The sequence below is a fragment of the Doryrhamphus excisus genome, chromosome 16 (assembly GCF_030265055.1).
Source record: "Doryrhamphus excisus isolate RoL2022-K1 chromosome 16, RoL_Dexc_1.0, whole genome shotgun sequence".
Classification (NCBI taxonomy): Eukaryota; Metazoa; Chordata; class Actinopteri; order Syngnathiformes; family Syngnathidae; genus Doryrhamphus; species Doryrhamphus excisus.
Genome location: NC_080481.1, coordinates 15,601,517 through 15,623,048, shown reverse-complemented (window position 1 = coordinate 15,623,048; position 21,532 = coordinate 15,601,517). Strand labels below are relative to the sequence as shown.

At 42.7% G+C, this 21,532-nt stretch overlaps 2 protein-coding genes across 6 annotated transcripts; one reads left to right on the top strand and one right to left on the bottom strand.

The window, feature by feature from the left end:
• Window positions 1-1,044: 1,044 nt before the first annotated feature.
• On the bottom strand, window positions 1,045-21,474 carry LOC131104323 (uncharacterized). Of its 3 annotated transcripts, XM_058051375.1 has the most exons (11): window positions 21,372-21,474; window positions 16,862-16,954; window positions 11,288-11,942; window positions 10,126-10,350; window positions 9,904-10,053; window positions 7,358-7,429; window positions 6,154-7,224; window positions 5,946-6,065; window positions 4,224-4,273; window positions 2,985-4,143; window positions 1,045-2,402 (listed from the first exon to the last, which is right to left on the bottom strand). In XM_058051375.1, the coding sequence occupies exons 3-11, from the start codon at window positions 11,921-11,923 to the stop codon at window positions 2,250-2,252; spliced, it is 3,636 nt and encodes a 1,211-aa protein (XP_057907358.1). In that variant the 5' UTR covers window positions 11,924-11,942; window positions 16,862-16,954; window positions 21,372-21,474; the 3' UTR covers window positions 1,045-2,249. The 3 variants fall into 3 exon arrangements, with proteins under 3 accessions (XP_057907358.1, XP_057907357.1, XP_057907356.1); XM_058051374.1 differs by lacking the exons at window positions 16,862-16,954; window positions 21,372-21,474 and adding an exon at window positions 12,980-13,436; XM_058051373.1 differs by lacking the exons at window positions 16,862-16,954; window positions 21,372-21,474 and having other exon boundaries at window positions 1,046-2,402; window positions 11,288-12,125.
• Window positions 11,554-21,012, top strand: LOC131104329 (oxysterol-binding protein-related protein 2-like). 3 transcript variants are annotated; one of them, XM_058051385.1, is made up of 14 exons: window positions 11,554-12,060; window positions 13,016-13,158; window positions 13,916-14,030; window positions 14,164-14,239; window positions 15,694-15,828; window positions 16,380-16,477; window positions 17,304-17,486; window positions 17,678-17,785; window positions 17,862-17,951; window positions 18,033-18,159; window positions 19,125-19,229; window positions 19,322-19,445; window positions 19,520-19,610; window positions 19,800-21,012. In XM_058051385.1, exons 2-14 carry the CDS (start codon window positions 13,122-13,124, stop codon window positions 19,900-19,902), a joined length of 1,392 nt encoding a protein of 463 aa, XP_057907368.1. In that variant the 5' UTR covers window positions 11,554-12,060; window positions 13,016-13,121; the 3' UTR covers window positions 19,903-21,012. The 3 variants fall into 3 exon arrangements, with proteins under 3 accessions (XP_057907368.1, XP_057907366.1, XP_057907367.1); XM_058051383.1 differs by lacking the exon at window positions 11,554-12,060 and adding an exon at window positions 12,663-12,785; XM_058051384.1 differs by lacking the exon at window positions 11,554-12,060 and adding an exon at window positions 12,678-12,781.
• Window positions 21,475-21,532: the final 58 nt, after the last annotated feature.

The following is a 21,532-nucleotide window of genomic DNA, read 5'->3' as shown; positions in this document are numbered from 1 at the left end:
GTGGTGTAGAACTTAACTTCTATTGCAGTCAGCAATAATAAATAATAAAGTGAATACAAGTTATCCTCCCATTCTGTGTGGAAGTGGTAAGGAAATAACTACCTAGCGAGCTGGATATCTCACTAGCTTGCAAGTCCCTGCATCATAAATGTTGTGCAAAGTGTTACAATGAATAAACCCTACTAGTTATATTAATTTAGTATGACTAAAACTAGATCCCCAGCTAATAGAAAAACCATTATTGACTAAATAAATGTCAACAGAATAATTCCCTTATTGTATTTTATTACATACACACAAAATAATTCAAATCAGTAAACACATACAAAAACAATTGGCTCTCATTTACAAGAACATGACTTGATACCATTTACTCTGGTAACATGGCAGCTGTGTCTCGCCATGTTTTTCACTTCCGTACTCACTTCCGTGTTCACTTCACTTCCTACTGTCAATTGACATTAGTTGTCATCCTTTACGTCAAACAATCCAGTGTGCTTGCAGTATAAAACCCTACGGAGATTAAAACTTGCTCAGCATGCGAACAGAATATGGCGTTTCATTTCAACTGCATAAATCCAAACATTGTTATGTTTGCTCGTTGATGTATTTATTGAGCCTCTCGACTTTAGTCATATCACTGACGCCATACTCTTACCTATTAAAAAAGAAGAGTTTTGCTTCCAGTAGTTGACTTCCTTCCCTCGAGCCGCCGTGTAATGTCTGCAGGCCATTTAAAAACCTTTGATCCGCATCGAAGTTATAAGAATTAAATCTTGTAAAAACAGAATCCATATCGAAATGTTTGTATATGTCCTAAACAGTCGCCATATTAAAAAAAAAAAGCAGCACAACCGGAAATTACGTCAATGAACTTCCTAAAAGAGCAGCCTCAGCAGTGTATAGTGCCCCCTGGCAGCCGGAGGTAGTACTGCTACAGTACTGCAGGCTTCTCTCGCGACATTCTAACCAAGGATTCCAGAGTTAAAAGGGACATTTTATGCTAATTTTTCGACCCTTTGTATTGAGTTGTTAACTCCTATAGACGCTCAAACTATGAACGAATCCCCTTTTCTAATATAGTGAGTATGGGAGTTGATGATAAATGAATAAATAGCGAATTGTTTGGTTGCGGTGAAGGCGCCGTGTGGACGCACAGTGTGTCCGAAATTAATGCACCTTTCCCGGCGAGAGGGCGCTGTTTCTGGCTGGAGCAACAGTTTGGCGGATATTTCACGTTCATCAATGAATGAATGAATGTTCACAAACACAGTCTGATGACGTAAGTACTAAGATGGATATTTGATTGTAAGTATTTTCACGATGCAACATTTATTTCAATAACGGCATTTTTAATACATGTAGACTACAGTTAGAATGTAATTAATCATCACCACTGACTTTCCATTAATTTCAGCTCATTAATTTCACCCAGAGAAACAAATGAACTGAGAGATAGTGAAATATACACTTTTAAATCTTGCCGAGGAAGGGATATACAGTAATGCTGAGCTCATGTCTTATCTCGTTAACTACTTAGCACTTACTTTTTCTTTTTTAACATGTGTCACAACAAGATGATAATGCGCAAAGTACAGTGAAGACAGTTGAAGAAATTTCACTCTAAAAGACTATATAAAAGTCACAGTCACATATAAATGCTAAACTTTGTGTAAATGTTAATAAATATGCATACAAAGCAACCAAAACAATAGATCAATTCATAGTATGTTATAAGGTCAGCAGTAACCTGCTTGAGGTAGGAACAGTTAGTTTACCAGAATAGACAAATCATGTACATTACATATGTTGTGTGTGTATATAAATTATGGATTTTTTAAATTGTGAATTTTTTTTAAATAAAGCATCAAAAGGTCGCCTGGACGTCTGGCAGACTGAGAAGCAAAAACTCAATCACCAATCAGGTTTTTCACAGCTGCATTGTGGGAGCCACCCAAGAAAAGCAGCTTCTCGGTGTCCAAGTGATCAGATATTAAAAGTCAAAGAGAAGATTAAGAAGCTGAGTAGCAGCTAAAGACTAAAACGGTGTATTAAGACATGAATTTATGGATGCTCAAATGAATACAGAAAAAAACAAGGGGTTCTTAAACTTTCAGGAAGTAGAAAACCGATGACAAAGATGAATTGCGGCGTACAGAAAATAAAACAAAGTGAACCTAAACACACATAAAGTCTACATCCTGTCTGTGAAGACATTTCTATTGGCGAGATCAGCGGCTGAGCGTCCTTCACTGACAGTTCGATTCGGCAGCCGCGCTCGCTGCATTCTGGTATCTGTATCGAAGGACTTTGCTCTGATTGGACGTTTGTCTCGCCGTAGAACGAAATGGACGAGCAAAGCAGAAGGTCAGGGTGCTGCTGGAGCTGCAGTCCTGGTAATCCTGGTTGGCGACACAAAGAAAACATGGATTAAAAAGACATGTACAGTAAACCTCGGATATATCGGAAATTCGCTCACAACGGACAGATAAAAAAGAACCGATTTTTCTGTAATGCATTTCCAATAAAAATTCATTGCATATATCGGATTTTTTATAACGGATTTCGCCTATTTCGGACAAAATCTCCAGTCCCGTTCCAATGCATTTCCATTAAATTTCCCTCGCATATATCGGATGGCCGCATCGTGGCGCTCCGATTCGCCGAATCGTGACAGGCCGCTATACGACGTCATTTGCAGCGTTTGCAGCGTTGCCTGCGCGTCCAGGTACATTGGAAACATAGTCAAGGAAGTGCCTTTTTATAACGGATAAAATCCGATTTACGCATATACCGGATATAAATCCGATACATGCGTAAAACGGACATTTTCCGGTATACGCATATAACGGATTTCGCTTATATCGGACAAAACCAGTGGGAACAATTGAATCCGATATATCTGAGGTTTACTGTACTGTGTTCCATGTTTACTCAATTGCTGATTAATCAACTGTTAATTCAAACAGGCTCCTCCCACTTACATCTGCCATGATGGAGCTCAGGCTGTGTGTTGCACTGTTACTCCCAGTGCTCCTTTTCTCCTCCCGCTGTGCTCCGCTGACCTCCTCCCTCTGCTTCATGAACCTGTGGTTGACGATCCTCGTTACGCTGTCGCTCCTCGATAGCGAGGTCGTTGACGTCCTCACGGGAACACGCTCCAGGTTGCTTTTCATCTTCTGCCCCGACGGAGGTACCGTTTTGTCCGTCCGGCCGCTCACCCTGCGGAGGAACTCGGTGACCAGACCCCCGGCAGATTTGTTGGGCGGCTTGAGGTTCTGACCTGGAGACTCACTGCGGTTCTGTCCTGCAGCGGCTCTGGGACTTGTTTGGCGGGTCAACACAAGACCAGAGTGTCTCTGATGAAATCCATTTGACATTCGATCCCGTGAGGCAGATGCAGGCGACGGGCTCAAATTGGAGGATGGCACCCCTGACGATGCACAAGACTGACTTCGGTATAATTTAGGGGACGAGGTAGAAAATTTGGGTCTTTCGGTTTTGCTTGTTAGTCTGTCCAGTGAGGTGGAGATATGACGACTGCGAGGAGACAACAAAGAGGAGTTGACCGCCCGTGAGGGACTGTTCCCCACAGTGGTGGGGCCCAGTCCTTCGGTCTGCAGGCCGACACTCACCATCTGCGGCCTCGTGAGAGTGTGTGTACCAGAGCAGGCCACATCTACTCCACCCTCACCCACTACTCTTGCTCTGTTCACCTCTGAGCTGCTGTGCCTCCAGCTTGCCGCCATCTCTTTCATGTCGTCACTCAGGTTCGCTGAAGAGCCGACACACAGCGTGGAAAAGGAGGTCGGCGGCGTGCACCAGGGCGACTGCGTGTCGACAGATTCTCTGTCACTTTCCGGGCTTTGCTTCAGCTGAGCCATCTGGACTCTTCGCTTCGAAGGGGGGCTGAAGTAAATACGAAGGGTTGACTTCTCTGGAGCCGTGTGGCTCCTCTCCATGGACATCCGCTCAAAGTTAAGATCAGGGAAGCTAAGCGGCATGATTAGATGGTCCCACGTCTTAACAGGGTCCTCCCGGTCTAGTTGGGCGGCCTGCTGGCTCAGATAACACCAGTCCTTCCTCTTGTATGAATGTGGAGAAAGCTGGCGCTTAAGTCGATCCCTGATTGAACTGGACATTCTGGAAACACAAGTGGAAAAACCGATGACATTCCACCTCACAAACGTCATGGACAAGATGGAAATGTACAAATCACTAACCTGTCAGCATCCGAGGGTCTTTCATCGTTGACAATACCACTGACAGCACACTGAGGATGGAGAGGAAAAATACATTTTTACTAAACATGCAAATGCAGCATATTTAGTAACACCAGGTGTCAAAATAAAATAGAAGCGTCCCAAAAAGTGATGCATAATAGTCTTCACAACAAAACAAATGCCAATGGCAAATCAGGGCTTAAAAGTTCGCTGACATGATTTATCAACTTTCAATAATAACTTCAATAATAATATTATATATTCTTTGTAATTCTGGTGTACATCATTTGATTTCGATACTAAGCAAGACATGACTTATTCTCTTGTGCCAACTATGACGAAGTAGTCATTCTTCGCCGTCTTATTTTTTTCTGTGTCCCGGCAAAATATCATCCTTTTTCAATATGCGTTTACACTGTACGTTCAAGCCAAATGCTTCTTGTAAAAGTGTTCCTTCAAAGCAGTCATCAGTGAAATGATCACTGCAAAGAACAGAACTCGAGGTGGGCGTCCGTCTGTTTCTTATTCTCTGCCCTTGTTTTGTCCACTGTTGTCTTTTGGAAAAGAAAACAAACTTAACAGTATCACTCGGATTTTATGAACATCCAGCAGCAACGCAACATTTTGTGATGCCTGCTATTTTGATGAATGATGTTTACTCTGCTGATGATGTCATTTCCAGAAATGAGGCTGAGCTGAGAGAGCTAGTTCGTCATGACTGGTACCATCCATTCATTTTGGCGGGCATGCTGGAGCCTATCCCAGCTGTCTTGTGGCGAGAGGCGTGGTACACCCTGGAGTGGTTGCCAGCCAATCACAGGGCACATATAGCCAAACAACCATTCACACTCATTCATACCTATGGACAATTTCGCTAATTAACCTAGCATGTTTTTGGAATGTGGGAAGAAAATACTTATTAATCACAACATCAGGCTAACAGGTTATTATTAATATTCATCTATATTGCATTATCCAATTTAAACAATAGAAAAAAGTTTAGTTTGCAGTTTGGTGAAGTGGAACTTGGCAATTAACCGAGGATGTTTTTGGAATGTGGGAGGAAACCCGGAGTACACGGAGAAAACGCACGCATGCACGGGGAGAACATGCAAACTCCGCACAGAGATGGCCGAGGGTGGAATCGAACCTCGGTCTCCTAATTGTGTGGCCGGCATGCTAACCACTCCAACATTGTGCAATTTGGAGTCGCCAATTAACCTAGCATGTTTTTGGAATGTGGGAGGAAAATACTTATTAATCACAACATCAGGCTAACAGGTTATTATTAATATTCATCTATATTGCATTTTCCAAATTAAATAATAGAAAAAAGTGCAGTTTGGTGAAGTGGAACTTGGCAATTAACCGAGGATGTTTTTGGAATGTGGGAGGAAACCCACGCATGCACGGGGAGAACACGCAAAGCACAAGCAGCACACTTATACACATTCAAAATAGCGTGTCTCTAAAACTAAAGATGTAGTTCTGAACATCAGGAGGATGTTTTCAGTCCGTTTTCATACAGCAGATTGTCTCTGAACTCCGCTGGCCTTTTTGGCCGCAGCCACTACATGAGCTTAGCCCCAATACTCTGGCAGGAGTCCCTTGGTGGTGCCTGTTGAACTGTTAAGAAGGCTTCCAGCCAGACAGACAGACAGATCATCAACGGGACCTCCTGCTGTATTATTCTACAGTCTGAAAAGTGAAGAACATTCTCACCTCAGCTGCTGCCTTGTTGTGGACCACACTGGCGGTCTTGCTGTCAAGCGTTTCCTCCTGGAGCTCAGCACCAAGGCTTTGCAACAAAACCCGCAACATAGATAAGGTTTTGACTTTAGCCTGAATCAACAAAATGGCAGAGCTTTAGCTTATACTGGAAACATTTAATGGTGAAAGTGTGCGAAACACGTTTTGGACCTTCAATTACCTCGTTCCCTTCTTGACACCACTGGTGGAGAATCCACAGAATCTGCAAGGACAATTGCATCTTCGGCTCCCTGCAGTTGTAGACCAGGTCAGATTTAGATGACCTTTCTTCCGGTCTCTCAGTCTCCACGTTCTCATGAACACATTTCTGATCTTTTTCCGACTTTAGGAGACCTTGACTTAACATGTCTTGATTGCAATCCCAGACCCGACTTTCCTTGTGGGGATAATTTTGGTCAGTTAGAAGCACCTCCATCCTTATGATAAAAGCTTGCAGCATGGCCTGGAGTAGTTCTAGCGCCTCATTTAAAGACCCTGGGAAGAATAACGTCTGTGTTTTTCCATTTGAGTTAAATATACCGGAAGAAGATGAGTAATGTCCAGGTTTGGATGGAGATGCCATGAACTGGATTGTTGAACTAACCACAAGTGCGTGATCTCTGAGAGCTACAAGAGCGGTAAAATCATTTACGGTAATTCCTTTCTGGTTGTTGTCAGATGTTTGGTTGCTTGCGTTCTCTGACGGATCCCACTCGCCACCTACGGGACCTTCTCTTGTGACGTGACAAGAAGGAATCTGCCCTTCAGTGAGTGAAGATTTCTCCACTAAACTCTGAGCTGCCTTTTCATCCTCTTCCATTTCACGCACGGCAATTTTCAGTCTCTGACATCTTTGTTTTCTGTTCTTCCTCAATGTGGACGGAGACAGATGTTCCTCTGAAACGTTCCGATTCCCCTCCTCGTCCGCGCCTCCTTCTTTCTCTCTGAGGTCGTTCATTTCTGCACGCAGCCCACGGTTCTCCACCTCCAGCTCTACGATGCGCCGACTCAGGAGCATGGCTTCCTCTTCCACAAGTTTCAAGTGAACTTTGACCTCCGCTTCCCTGGCATGGGAGGACCTTTGTTTGCCCTCGGGTGACTGGGCGGCATCAATGTCACCGTACAGGGAATGGTACCTGGACAGCTGCTCGTGCATGACCTCGCTCTCCGATACCAACTTGGTGAGCTTCTTGCACATGAGAGCCAATTCTTCTTTGGCAAAGTGGAGTTGGCACTTGAGGTCATTGTCGTCCTGTGGTGAAGGAACAATTACTTGCTGTTAGGTTATTGGAATATACTCATGTACTCATGTAGTCATGTACTCATGTACTCATGTAGTCATGTGCTCATATGCAGCCATACTTGAACAAGACAAGAAAGCAAACCTCAATCTGCTGAGAGAGCCTCCTCTCCGCTTTATTTGCTGCTGATCTGATGCTTCTCTTCTTCAAACAGCTCTGAGAAATGAAAAGAAAAAAGTGTTACATCAAAACAACACTGGAACAGGAAAAATTCATTTCCATAAAGGGGCGGCACGGCGGTCTAGTGGTTAGCGCGCAGACCTCACAGCTAGGATGACCAGGGTTCAATTCCACCCTCGGCCATCTCTGTGTGGAGTTTGCATGTTCTCCCCGTGCATGCGTGGGTTTTCTCCGGGTACTCCGGTTTCCTCCCACATTCCAAAAACATGCTAGGTTAATTAGCGACTCCAAATTGTCCATAGGTATGAATGTGAGTGTGAATGGTTGTTTGTCTATATGTGCCCTGTGATTTGCCTGGCAACCCAAAGACTTGAACAAGTTGGGGCAGAGGTGATTAGTGAGCCTGTCAGAACGGGTATGCGGTCTTTAACGGTTATGGGGGGGGGGGTTAAACAACTCTTTATGTAGTATAAAGCGACATCGACAAATATGGCGACTCCAAATTGTCCATAGGTATGAATGTGAGTGTGATTGGTTGTTTGTCTATATGTGCCCTGTGATTGGCTGGCCACTAGTCCAGGGTGTACCCCGCCTCTTGCCCAAAGACGGCTGGCATAGGCTCCAGCATGCTTGCAACCCTTGTGAGGATAAGCGGATGAGGCAATGCCACGGACGGCCCCGCTTTGGCTGATGATCATCCCAAGACCCGAGGTTTTGAGTTTTTTAGTTTTTCCTTGCCCGGATTTGGGGCTCAGATTAGGGTATGTCATTTATTGTTCATTCATTCATTTTCAACCACTTATCCTCACGAGGGTCACGGGGGTGCTGGAGCCTATCCCAGATGTCTTCGGGCGAGAGGCGGACTGGTCGCCAGCCAATCACAGGGCACATATAGACAAACAACCATTCACACTCACATTCATACCTATGGACAATTTGGAGTCACCAATTAACCTAGCATGTTTTTGGAATGTGGGAGGAAACCGGAGTACCCGGAGAAAACCCACGCATGCACGGGGAGAACATGCAAACTCCACACAGAGATGGCCGAGGATGGAATTGAACCCTCGTCTCCTTGCCAGCTCATAAAGCCTTTTGACAGTCTTGTGATTAAGGGCTATACAAATAAATTTGACTTGACTTGACAATGAGTGACTTTATTTTGAAGTCTGAGAATGGGAGGAATCTGTCGCCTAGCGACAGACTCTTTGGTGTCCTTTGGTCACTCTGCCCTCTCACCTTGGTCTCCCCGAGTAGACGATAGTCAAAGTGTGTTAATGTCAGTCATCATTAACAGGAAATAGAACCTTGGTCGCCTTTAAGAGTCAGAAATCAGTGTACTGTTATTTTCATGTGATGATTTGTTATTAAGATTTTGTTGTTGTTTCTAAAGTTTAAAATTGAACTGAAAGTTTATTTCACAGCTCACTATGACGGCACACAAACGGGCACATTCCAGGTGCAGCATGAGAGTCGCCAAGCCGTGTTTTGGGCTCCTAGATGAGGTAACTTAAGTGGATTTTCCCTGTTCGGATCAAACTAGCAGCTGTCTCCAATGAAAGGACAAGACTGAGCTCACGGCAGAGCACAAAATCCTGGATTAAAAAGTAAACACGTGCCACCGCACCGCACCATTGCGGCTGACCACAAGGACAAAAGAAAACTGGAAAGCGACACTATGAGGGTGCTGGAAGTACAATAAAAACACATCGACTCATGGCTGTAGGTCACTCCGTCGGCATGCCAACAATCGCCTTGCTGGATGCCATAATACATGCTGATCCAGATTTAGCCCAGCTTAAATTGAAGCAGAAAAGCTAGGGTCTATTTTGGTAATCTCTCACTTGCTTTGCACCCACTACTCCCTTTTTCTGTGTCTCCTCAGCGGAGGATGTCAGCTGTGCTCTGAGTTTAAACTCCTGCATACCGGGCGGCTGCACCCCACGCAGGCACCACGCAGCTGCTGCCCCTGCCCGCCGCTTATATCAGGGTATCGTTTGACATCCTTTGGAGGAGGTGGACAGCTGGCTGGGATGGGCGCAGCTGTGAGGCGTCATGCGTAGGACACGGGGCGGTTCCGGATGACATAGTATTTTTCATTCATTCATTCATTTTCTACCGCTTTTCCTCACGAGGGTCGCGGGGGGTGCTGGAGCCTATCCCATCTTCGGGCGTAAGGCGGGGTACACCCTAGACTGGTCGCCAGCCAATCACAGGGCACATATAGACAAACAACCATTCACACTCACATTCATACCTATGGACAATTTGGAGTCGCCAAATAGTCGCCTAGCATGTTTTTGGAATGTGGGAGGAAACCGGAGTACCCGGAGAAAACCCACGCATGCACGGGGAGAACATGCAAACTCCACACAGAGATGCCCGAGGGTGGCATTGAACCCTGGTCTCCTAGCTGTGAGGTCTGCGCGCTAACCCCTAGACCACCGTGCCGCCACATAGTATTTTTGATTTATCACATTTAGTTCTGCAGAAATTTGCACTTCTCTGACTTTTTCCAACTCAGCCTGCAACACGTGCTTGGCCACCTCCAGCTCCTGCGTCCTCTCTCGTAGCATCTCGTTCTCCCACTCCAACTGGCTGTTTTTCTTCTGCACCGCCTCCAGCTCGGTGTACAGTCGCAGGGACACACTCTTTGCAACCTGGAAGCCAAAGCCAATTACAGAATATTCAATGCTAACAGAAGAAGTACATATGTGGGTGAGAAAACTGACCTTGATATCATGCTCTAGGGTCCTGACCAGTTCCCCGTCAACCTGCCCGGTTTGGGCCACTCGTATGCTTCGGCGTTCGGCCTTACGAAGGCGGTACTGTAAGATGCGGCAGGTCTTGTTGGCCTGGTCCAGCTTCTGTCGCAGGTCCTGCAGCTGACAGGTCTCCTCCTCCTGGAACATGTCACGCATTTCCAGCATCTCACAGCGTAACTCCTCCACCTCATCCTGGCACGGACACCAAACAGCAGCTGATTTAGGTGGGGAGGAGCGGGGTATACCCCTGGACTGGACACCAGCCAGTCACATGACTCACACATTAAAGCAACCATGCACAATTATTGGCACCTACAATAATAGTCCTCACTGAGTGTCATATACTATATATATTTTTTTAGACTATGGGAGGAAGTATTAAAGTCCAGAGCAGAAATTCCCACCTCCCTGCCACCCCCTTGACACTATGCACATACTCACTTATACTGTACTACTAAATACTAGTACATGTTACCATTATGCCCGCTGTACAAAACCAAACAATCCAAGATATGGCCAAGATACAGTTTATTGATAATATTTTGTAATATCCAGGACTCTTCTCACTCTGTTTCAGCGACAACCTTCTGGGAGGCGATACAGATGTATCAGGGCACGGACAAACCCTAACCCTAACCCTAAAAAACTGTTTCTTTCCTCGAGCCATCATCTCCCTCAACAAGATGTAACCATGTAATCGAGGCAACCAGTCGTCCTCTACAATGTTGACCCTTTGTTATTTATTATTTATTGTTCTAATTGTTCTATTTATTCTTTATTTATTCTCCTTATATCTAATTTCTATATTGTGTACTGTCACACTGTCTTGCAATTTCATTCTACTATTTGTAAAATGACGATAAAGGGCATTCTGATTCTGAATAACAAATAAAAACATTAATACTATATTCCCATGAAAGGGTTTCTAATAGCCAATTTTGCCATTTCTTACAATAAAGTTAATCAGCTGAGTCCTAGTTATAATATAAAAAATAAGCATTTCTGTATAGACCAACTTCAATTGTACTAATTAAAAAAAAATCTCACCCTTCAACAAAGACTGACATTTAGATATTTTACGCACAATATAAAAGATACTTTTATTGTAATGAAACTTAAAGTTACTTACTCTCAGATATTCGTTCTCTGACCTCAAATCGTCTACTTCTTTGACCAGGTCGTCCGTCGTCTCTGCCATCATTAGATGCATAAACGCCCCCGAAGAGTTGTACAAAGTCATCGCCCCTCCAGGACCAGGAGTATCCGTGGGTGGACAGCAAGTGGTCCCCGCTGGTCTGACGCACACCTTCCCGCTGTCTTTGCCGTCAGTAGTCGGGCTCCTGTAAGCTCTTCCGTCTGTCCAGTTTAATTCTTTGTCGCTGATGGGAGAGTCGCGCTTGTTGCCCTCGGAATCGGATATTTCCGAGCTGCTGTCGGAGGAGAGTTTCCCCGACAGGCACCCGGAGTCTTTGCTCAGGTCCTCGGAGGCGTTACTGGCATCCGAGAGTTTTCTTTGAGCAGCAGGGCTCCTCGGGCACTCTGTCGCCGCACTTGTTGACAGGCTTCCCGGACGTCTTGCAGGAGTTTTCCCCTCTTTAGCAACACCACGGATACCTGTCGATATACCCTTTGTTTGACTGCAATTGTGGCTGTTTTCCTCTTTTTTCCTCTTTTGGATGGTTTCCTGCCGGGAGGAGGACACCTTGGATGCTTTCTGGCTCCGGGGTGCACTTTCTACGCACTTGTCTCTTTCCTTGTTCATCATGGCCAATTATCTTCTTCAGCTTTTAACAACAACAAAAAAACACTTTCTTCACTTCAGGGCTAACATGATGATTAAATACGTGGATGGAAATCTCACTTGGCTTGGCAGAGCGACACGGACGACTACTCTTCATCAAGGCTAGAACGTTGTCATATTACATGCCATAGTGCGAGGGGAAAAAATCGGTCCAAATCGTTTCCGGTTAGTTATTTCAAAGTAAAACACATTTTACTCAATTATAGCGATTGTACAGGGGATTTTGAAGTCTTAATATCAAACTGAAACTACAACTTTTATTTGTATTACATTACACATTGCGCTGCCTACTAAAACATGCTCAGCTCAGTTATAAAAATTATTATTATTATTATTAAATTGTATATCCGGTTAGCAATACATTCAATACAATTCATAACTTTGTGACAGGGAACTAAATTGATTGAAAATAATTATTGGGCCACTAAATAAATGTAACTTGTTTTTGGAAAACGAAAATCTGAGTCAAATTTTCATTTAAAAACGATAACATTTCCCACAGAAGTCACATTGGCCATTAAGATATGCCTTTATTCGTCCCTCAGTGGGGAAATTTGTAGAAATTTTGTAGATTAGATTTGTACATTCAATATGTAAAAAGCAAATGTACATTAATTTCCACTCGAATTATCTGATTTATTGTAAATTTAACATCAATATTTCACAGTTACAATAACTAATGGCAAAGTGTCAATCTTTGCGCTATGATTGGCTGATGCAGACGTCAATCATTATGTCCTTGCCACCTACTTCCGCTCATCTCCGAAGATTGAACAGTCTTCGATTGTTTATGTTACCAGCTCAGTAATTTGACATCTATTCGTAGGTATATTTCATGAAACTATATTTACATACACACTAGTATCAAGTCCACAATTTCCTTGACAGGGAGTGTTTTTCTAAAGTTAGCTAATGTCTCCGGTGGACGTTTTAACACAGTATTGTTCCTGACTTGATACTTGAGCTAGCCGCACAGCCAGTTGATGTTTAAACATGGCGTGTTATTGGGACAGCTGTTACCTGCTCGCTGTAACAAGCCGTCTGTATGTTTTTCAGGTTGTGTGTTTCGCTGTCTGTGATGTTCCGAAGGAGTGACGGCAGGAGGGACGACCGTTACCTTAAACATGAATTCTAAGTAACACTGCTGCTGTCTCGACTCACGATGAACAGCGAGGAGGAGTTTTACGACGCCGAGACAGGTGAGACAGGCTGACAGCTGTTAAAGCATTATGTTAAAGACACCCGATACTTCACCCTGCCTTCCATTAAAAATAACAACGCTCGTTTAGTTTGACAGTTATGTAATGGACATATGTATTTAACAATTGTGTATTGTTGTTGTTCTAGTTTGCAGTAGTCTACACACTGCATTTTAATGTTTGGAAGTAGTGATGGTCGAGTTTAACGAGTCGTTCAAAACCCGATAGTTTTTTCTTATCTGAAACGGGACTCGCGGTTCTTCTTTGTTAACTCGTTCACTTATCCTGCTGTGGCTAGCTACAAAAAAAAGAAAAAAAACAGGTAACGTGGCATTTATTGTGCAACTATTACTTTAACTTTATCTGCACAGATTTATTAACTAAGTGGAAAAAAGGATCAGATCTGCTCCTTGCCATAAATCGATTCTCCTTTCCACTTCCTGTTCCTGTTTGAGCCACTCGAACCTAACACTGGAAGAACGCTGGAACCGAGGCTAGGCTATGTTCACACTGTAGGTCAATTCCGATTTTTGCTGACTTTACATGTCAGTGTGAACAGCACAATTCCGATTCTTTACAGATGTGATTCACGCCCCATAACTCATAAATCGAATATATAGCGATATATATATAACTTTGTTACACAAGTCTGTGATTTGCTTGAATTACGGTGCAGTTCTATGTTGGTTAGTGAATCAAAATCGCTCCTTGTGAAAGAATGAAAAGGCATTTCCTCTGCTGCTCTCATCCTCCTCAGGGCTCGAGTCAGATGATTCCTTGGAAGTGAGTTTCAAGGATGCCCTGGTGTTTGACAGTAGTGATCAGATGACTGATGGCTCGACTGCTGAGTCGAATGCAGGGTGGCAGCGTAGGTGAGGAACCACACATGGCCTTTTGAGAAGTTGATTCCAATTGTAATTACATGCATACATTAATTACATGCATACTTACATAGAAATACATTCGATAGTGTGATCTTGTTTTTGGTTGAATTGTTTTTACCAGGAAAACCCTGCCTGCTGAAATGATTGCCAGGAACAATTTCAGTGTGACGAGCATACTGAAGAAATGTATCGGCATGGTGAGTCTTACACGAGTTAAAAGAAAAGATCATAACATAAGAAATAGAAGAAAGTAATGGGAGTTACACAATTCACAGTTTGCACCATATAGTAAAGCTTTTAGCCATTCAGTCATTCGTTTTTGTGTAATTAATGTATACTGATAATAATAATAGATTAGATTTATGTTGCACCTTTTTAAAAGGTACCCAAAGCACTTCACTGGAGCCTATCCCAGTTGTCTTCAGGCGGGGTACACCCTGGACTGGTCGCCAGCCAATCACAGGGCACATTTCGACAATATAGACAAAGAAACATTGATAGCCCTAAACAGACATGTGACTAATTAAAGTGAATGGAGAAATATAATAACATGTAATCACATTACAGTCGACGTGACAGCAAATGCGGTGCCGTCACTGAAAATGACGGCATCCATCCATTTCAGATGCGGCTAATCTTTGAATAGCCGACCATGGCTTGGTCAAAAGTAAGAAGTTGATCGAGAAAACTGATCATTCATTCATTCATTTTCTACCGCTTTTCCTCACGAGGGTCGCGGGGGGTGCTGGACCACCCTGGACTGGTCGCCAGCCAATCACAGGGCACATATAGACAAACAACCATTCACACTCACATTCATACCTATGGACAATTTGGAGTCACTAATTAACCTAGAATGTTTTGGAATGTGGGAGGAAACCGGAGTACCCGGAGAAAACCCATGCATGCACGGGGAGAATTGGCTGGAACAGGCTGGAATTGAACCCTGGTCTCCTAGCTGTGAGGTCTGCGCTGTAACCACTCCACCGCCGTGCTGCCCTGAAAACTGATCATTTAAAAGTGAAAGGACAAAAATATTCATTCTTCCAGAATCCAGTGCCAACACGCTGTCTCTCATGTGCTCTAAAACTGTAGTCCAGTATGGACTCCACCCTTTTCCGACTAAGAACCATGGACTCTGATTTGGAGGTGCTGAGCATCATCCTAGAAGCTTCACACTCGGATGAAAACCGTCCCAGTATATACGCTGAAGGTCAAAGAGGCCATCAGGACCACATTATTCACAAATAGCAGAGATGTGATCCTAAGGCCCCCGAACCTGACTAGAAATTCTGTCCATGACAATTATGAACAGAATCGGTGACAAAGGGCAGCCTGGGCGGATGCCAGTGAAACAGACTTGGCTTACTGCTAGATACAAGGATACCAGCATATTGAAAATATGCATGATGAAATGTCTCAGTACAACAAATTAAGACATGTTGGCAGGTCTGCACTAATATTGATGCCCCCCTGACATTTCACAATGCCTTTGAGAAGCACTGGTGTTAGGGTAAAGTGCAACCAAAAGAGCTTTACTGAAATCGTTACAGCTTTACTTTTTGGGACATCGTAGCAAAACATTTTAGTCGACTTAGACTGTGAAGTTTGCTTTTGTTTGTTAATGTTCTTTTATTTCATGTTGCTGCAGGAGCTGTCCAAAATAGCAATGCCTGTTGTGTTTAATGAGCCACTCAGCTTCCTCCAGAGAATCTCAGAGTACATGGAACACACACACCTCATCCACAAGGCCTGTGCTTTGTCTGACTCTATAGACCGTATGCAGGTATGACACCATGGAATGATGTGGCTTTGTAAAACAGTATAACACTATACTTGCTGTCAAGGAGAACATTCTAGTTTTAAGAGAGCGTATTGTTTTTGTGAATATCCATCCATTCATTTTCTATACGCTAACACCGTGAAAAACACCTGACATTACTCTACTATATGTATTATCACTTTCAGGCCAAAATATAGAGCCGTTACGTTAGATGTAACATGTGCAGTGTGCAAGTTACAGAACTCCAGCACTAACAACACAAACAAAACTACTAATTTGTGGCACCACTAAAAGTAAATCACAGTCATGTGAGAAAAAAAGTTGATAATTTCAATAAAATTCAAATTAAAACAGGTAAGGTCATTTTGTTTGTATTGAAAAAGTATCAAAACGTAACACAAATGCATCAAACCGAACCGGAACACAGAGCGTAGGTAGGATTCCAAGGTATGTAAACAAAATGTAGGCATATACTCTATACTACACATACTATACTATTCTATACTATATATGTGTACTTGTTATGTACAATATTTTTGTTTCTCTTTAAACAGGTTGTTGCTGCCTTCGCTGTTTCAGCTGTAGCATCTCAATGGGAAAGGACTGGAAAACCGTTTAATCCTTTACTGGGGGAGACTTTTGAACTCATAAGGTATTGGGTACAGGTTTGCATTTCACATTTTTAAAGAGGCATCTTGTTCATGTTAAAGGGGAACTGCAGTTTTTTGGGGGAATTTTGCACATAATTCACAACCCTTCTGTGAAACATGAACACATTTCTTTCCCTTTTCTGGTAAACAAGTTATACGAGATAGCTAGCAACGGGCGACATGGGAAATACCTATTTTGACGCTAAAGCCCTCACAAAAAAACTTCCATTTATATAACTGACTTGTATATTAACCAAGCTACAGTGATATTAGCAGCTAACATCAAAAACTATTCTTATATCGCGGACTAACGAAAGTGGATACCTAGCTCTCCATTTCGGAACAAAGACTCAACAAGATGCTAATTTGCGGTCAGCATTTTTTACCTGAGGAATGGAGAACACGTCTTGTGCTGGAAGACACAGCCATCCCAAGGAGAGCGGACATCGTAAGCGTTTTTGCTGTTGTTGTTGCCAGAACTAGCATGAGCAAAGAAAAGAAGTTTCAGTAGTGTTTTAAATAATCAAAATACGGCAATATACTGCAACTATTACATATTATCATCAGTGTATATGTTAATGCATGATCACAGCATGGAAAGAACATCAAATAGATTTTTAGAGGTCTTCATATTCGAAATAGGTGTGTCCCAATGACAGCATTGCAAGCTAGCTGATATTAAATACTCGTTTTCTCGTGTTATAATGCACAGAAAAGGGAAATAAATATGTGTTTATGTTTCACATAAGGATTGTGAATGATGGACAAAATCCCGCCCCAAAAACTGCACTTCCCCTTTAATGACCATTGAAATGTTTGTTCTTTAAGAGAGGACGATGACTACAGGTTGATCTCAGAGCAGGTGAGCCACCATCCGCCCATCAGTGCCTTCCACGCCGAGTCTCTGAAGCAAGAGTTTGCTTTTCATGGATCCATTTACCCAAAACTCAAGTTCTGGGGCAAAAGTGTCGAGGCTGAGCCCAAAGGCACCATGACGCTGGAGTTACTCAAGTGAGACTTTGTTAATACACACCTGCATGCTGTATTGTCACTGGTTTTTGAATGTTAGAACTCAGTGGTATGCATGGCAGGATGCTTTCAATGTTATTTGCTGACTTTGGTCCCAGAATGAAATGTTTGAGTTAATTAATTAAATGGGAGAAAAAACCAAAACATTTCAAGATGCTGTGAATTTCTTTCAGACATAAAGAAGCCTACACATGGACAAACCCAATGTGCTGCGTGCATAACGTCATCTTAGGAAAGCTTTGGATCGAGCAATACGGGACAGTAGAGATTGTAAACCACAGGTATGGTGACAGATATTTGGCTGTAAGATTGAAACAATTGTAGACTTCTGACATTGTCATTATAACGTGAATTCAGCACGGGAGATAAGTGCGTGTTGAACTTCAAACCGTGTGGCATGTTTGGGAAAGAGCTGCACAAAGTGGAAGGTCACATACAAGACAGCAGGTAACATGAAAACACGTTTGTCGGTTATGCACAAAATGTCTTCCCGCATCTTATTTGCGTCCTCTCCTCTTGTTGAACCAGTAAGAAGAAACAGAGTGTGATCTACGGAAAGTGGACCGAGTGCATGTACAGCGTGGACCCCAAGGTTTATGAAGCACACAAGAAGTCTGACAAGAAGGCGGGTGCGGACTCAAAGAAGCTGAAGCAGGTGAATACGGTTTGAAATCTTTGCATTCTGCTACCAATTTAGATTAAACAATAACATGTACATGCGGCACGGCGGTCCAGTGGTTAGCGCACAGACTAGGTCTCACAGCTAAGAGACCAGGGTTCAATTCCAGCCTCGGTTTTCTCCGGGTACTCCGGTTTCCTCCCACATTCCAAAAACATGCTAGGTTAATTGGCGACTCCAAATTGTCCATAGGTATGAATGTGAGTGTGAATGGTTGTTTGTCTATATGTGCCCTGTGATTGGCTGGCAATTGTCTTATTGCTCTGATGCTGTCAATTCATGTTTCTTTTTTTTCCCACAATAATAGCAGATAAGGTAAAACATTGAATTTGATATCTGTAGCTGTTATCTAGTAATGTTATGGTTATGTCCAAAGTGTATAGTGAACGATTACTTCATTGCCAGCACTAACCCATAATGCCTTGCAATGACATGCATCGTTGCTTGAGAGATGTGTTCCAATTTGTGGCAATGCTAGTTCTGTGACCCAGCTATTTTACATTATATGTATGGTTACTATAGGAACCAGCACTGTTTTCCACATGTGACGGTGTTAGGTTCCGTATTTTCCGGACTATAAGTCGCACTTTTTTTTTATAGGTTGGCTGTTCCTGTGACTTATACTCCAGAGCGACTTATAAATGAAAAAACTGTTTATGTTACATAAACACTGGACACAAATGTTTATTTTTTGTGTAGCTGAATAAGCATTGTGTTAGCATATCTTACACCTATTCAGCCTGTTCTCTATTATTTTATTATTAGAACTTACCTTCTAAGAGGACGTAATGTCTGTTTTGGTCAAGTAGTTTCTAAAATAAATTACCCGCAAAAAAATGTGGCTTTTTTTCTACCTAATTATGCATTTTTGACCTTGTGCGACTTATACTCCGGAGCGACTTATATATTCCAGAAAATACGGTATTTATGTGTGTGTACAGGAACATAGTTGTGAAGATGAGAATGCAGTTCTAGAGACTGTTACTGTGATACCAGGAAGTGCCTTACTGTGGAGGATATCACCACGACCTGCTCACTCATTACAGGTTGGCTTGCTCGGTGCATTTTTTTTTTACATTCCTCGGAGAACAATATCCGTTCATACAATATACGTGTATTTGTGTGTACTCTCATACAGATGTATAACTTCACCAGCTTTGCCATGACACTAAACGAGCTGGAGCCAGGCATGGTGCAAATATTGGCACCAACTGACTGCCGGCAGAGGCCCGATATCCGAGCCATGGAGAACGGAGACATAGGTACCATGCGTCTATATCTTTGGGATGATTTTTGATGGCTTTTCTTCTGCGGTCTGATGTCTGTGTTTTTGCAGACACGGCAAGTGCAGAGAAAGAGCGTCTTGAGGAGAAGCAGAGGGTCGCACGTCGAGAGCGATCTAAGGATGAGGAGGAGTGGTCAACCAGGTATAATTGCCCCGTCGAAATTTGAAAGTTCTGTCACATTAAGAACATGTTTGAAATGATGAAATCTAATTATCTAATTATCTAATTATTTCTTATGCCTTAGAATTTCTTATATTGTTTTGGAAAACTACAACAAAATAACCAATATTTGATGGTATGGAATAAAGTATTTTATGCATTCCCTTTCAGGTGGTTCCAACTGGGAACAAACCCGCACACGGGAGAAAAGGACTGGCTGTACGGCGGCGGATACTTTGACAGGAACTACGCAGACTGTCCCAACATTTACTGACATATCTCTAACTGGTAGCGTTTGAACCTCGAGAAAAGATGTCCGCAACTGTGAATGACTTTTGACAGGAGTAAGTTTACTTCCTGTAGATGTTCATATCATACGCCCACTGCCCTCACCTTTTATATGACTTGTGTTGCTGATGATAACCATAGTCCACATAAGAGTAAATGTTACACGTATTTAAAGGGATTTAAACCACACAAAGCCACTACTCCTGTTTTAGTTTCAGGTGCTAACCTATAATGTTACTTGTCGACACACCATGTAGTGTATAGGTATTGATTTGCATTCAAATATCAGGGGTTATATAAACACATGTGCTACTTTTCTATAAACTAAGAGCATTAAAAAGGCTATTTTAGTCCACTCTAAACACATCAAGTGTTTTCTATGAGTTGTAGGAAACGGAAGAAAAAGCCGTTTATGCTCGAGTTTACTTGCACATTCAAATGATGTTGGTGCATTTTATTGTTTTCCTCTGTATCTCAGAATATTTGGCACATCAAGCTGGTCTTTTACACCTGATAAAGCCATATACAATGCTGTCTGCAAAAATACTGTAAATGTACTCCCATAGTACTTCAAAGCAAAAGGAGAAAGGAGTCTGAGCATTTTAACTGTGACTTTTTTGCCTTTAATCTTCAAACAAGAGCCATTAATTTACGACATGGTAGAGATTTGTCTTTTTTTTTTTTTTTTTCTCTCCAACAACCAAATCCCTGTGTTCAGAGCAGGGTCCAGACCTATGCAAAGTGATCCATCTAGTGTACCCTTCTGAAATGTGAAACATGTAAACTCACTTAATTCCTATTGCGCTATGTGTTCTGTTTTGTCGCCGAGCACTATCATTGTATAAAACTGCACAGTAGAAACCTCACTGTCCTATGCACATATATAATAAAGCATCCTTACATGCTCCCGGATGCTTACTTGAGTTCCAAGCACTTTCAACCCTGCAGACACTAACGGTGCAGGACTCGAATGTTAATGATGTCTATTTGAGAATGTTTATATCGTCTGTTCCATGCTCATCCCTCTTCAGTGAGATACATTCATATACAAAGCAGGTATACTAAAAAGTACAATAAAATATGGACTTAAAACCTGTCATGTTTGATTTGTCTTTTCTGTAATATCAAATACAATTGTTAGAAAAGGTATCGATGACACATTTATTGACCCATCCATTCATGTTCTATACCGCTGCATATATGCATCCCACCCTGGCAACCAACTGTTTGACCTGCTACCCTCAGGCAGGCGGTACAGGTCACACAAAACCCGGACAAACAGACTCAGGGACAGCTTCTTTCCCAAAGCCATCAATGCAATGAACAATAAATGAAAAATACTGCACTGCTAAAACACACATCTCACTGTTATGTACAATAAGCTTCAAATGTGCAATACTGGACTTATGTGCAATAACGTTCATTCATTCAGGTGAAACTCAGGTACAATACTACCTTTGGTTTACTGCAATTGTAACGGTCTTACTAGGTCTCTGAAGGACAAAAGAATGAAACAAAAGTTGTCTTTCTGTCCACTTCTGTACCCCTCATCGATGCCAAGCACGTTGAGTGGCAAAGAGAGGAAGTACTTCCGGAATTGAGGGCAACTACGGAAG

Bases quoted from the DNA above. Each gene is read 5' to 3' on its own strand.
- LOC131104323 (XM_058051375.1), bottom strand. From the start codon at position 11,923: ATGATGAACAAGGAAAGAGACAAGTGCGTAGAAAGTGCACCCCGGAGC. The intron at 10,054-10,125 runs GTCAGTTTTCTC...TTTGGCTTCCAG, and splicing joins CCCTAGAGCATGATATCAAG to GTTGCAAAGAGTGTGTCCCT. The intron at 2,403-2,984 runs GTAAGTGGGAGG...GTCGCCAACCAG, and splicing joins TGAGCTCCATCATGGCAGAT to GATTACCAGGACTGCAGCTC.
- LOC131104329 (XM_058051385.1), top strand. From the start codon at position 13,122: ATGAACAGCGAGGAGGAGTTTTACGACGCCGAGACAG. The intron at 17,487-17,677 runs GTGAGACTTTGT...AATTTCTTTCAG, and splicing joins ATGACGCTGGAGTTACTCAA to ACATAAAGAAGCCTACACAT. The intron at 19,446-19,519 runs GTACCATGCGTC...GTGTTTTTGCAG, and splicing joins CATGGAGAACGGAGACATAG to ACACGGCAAGTGCAGAGAAA.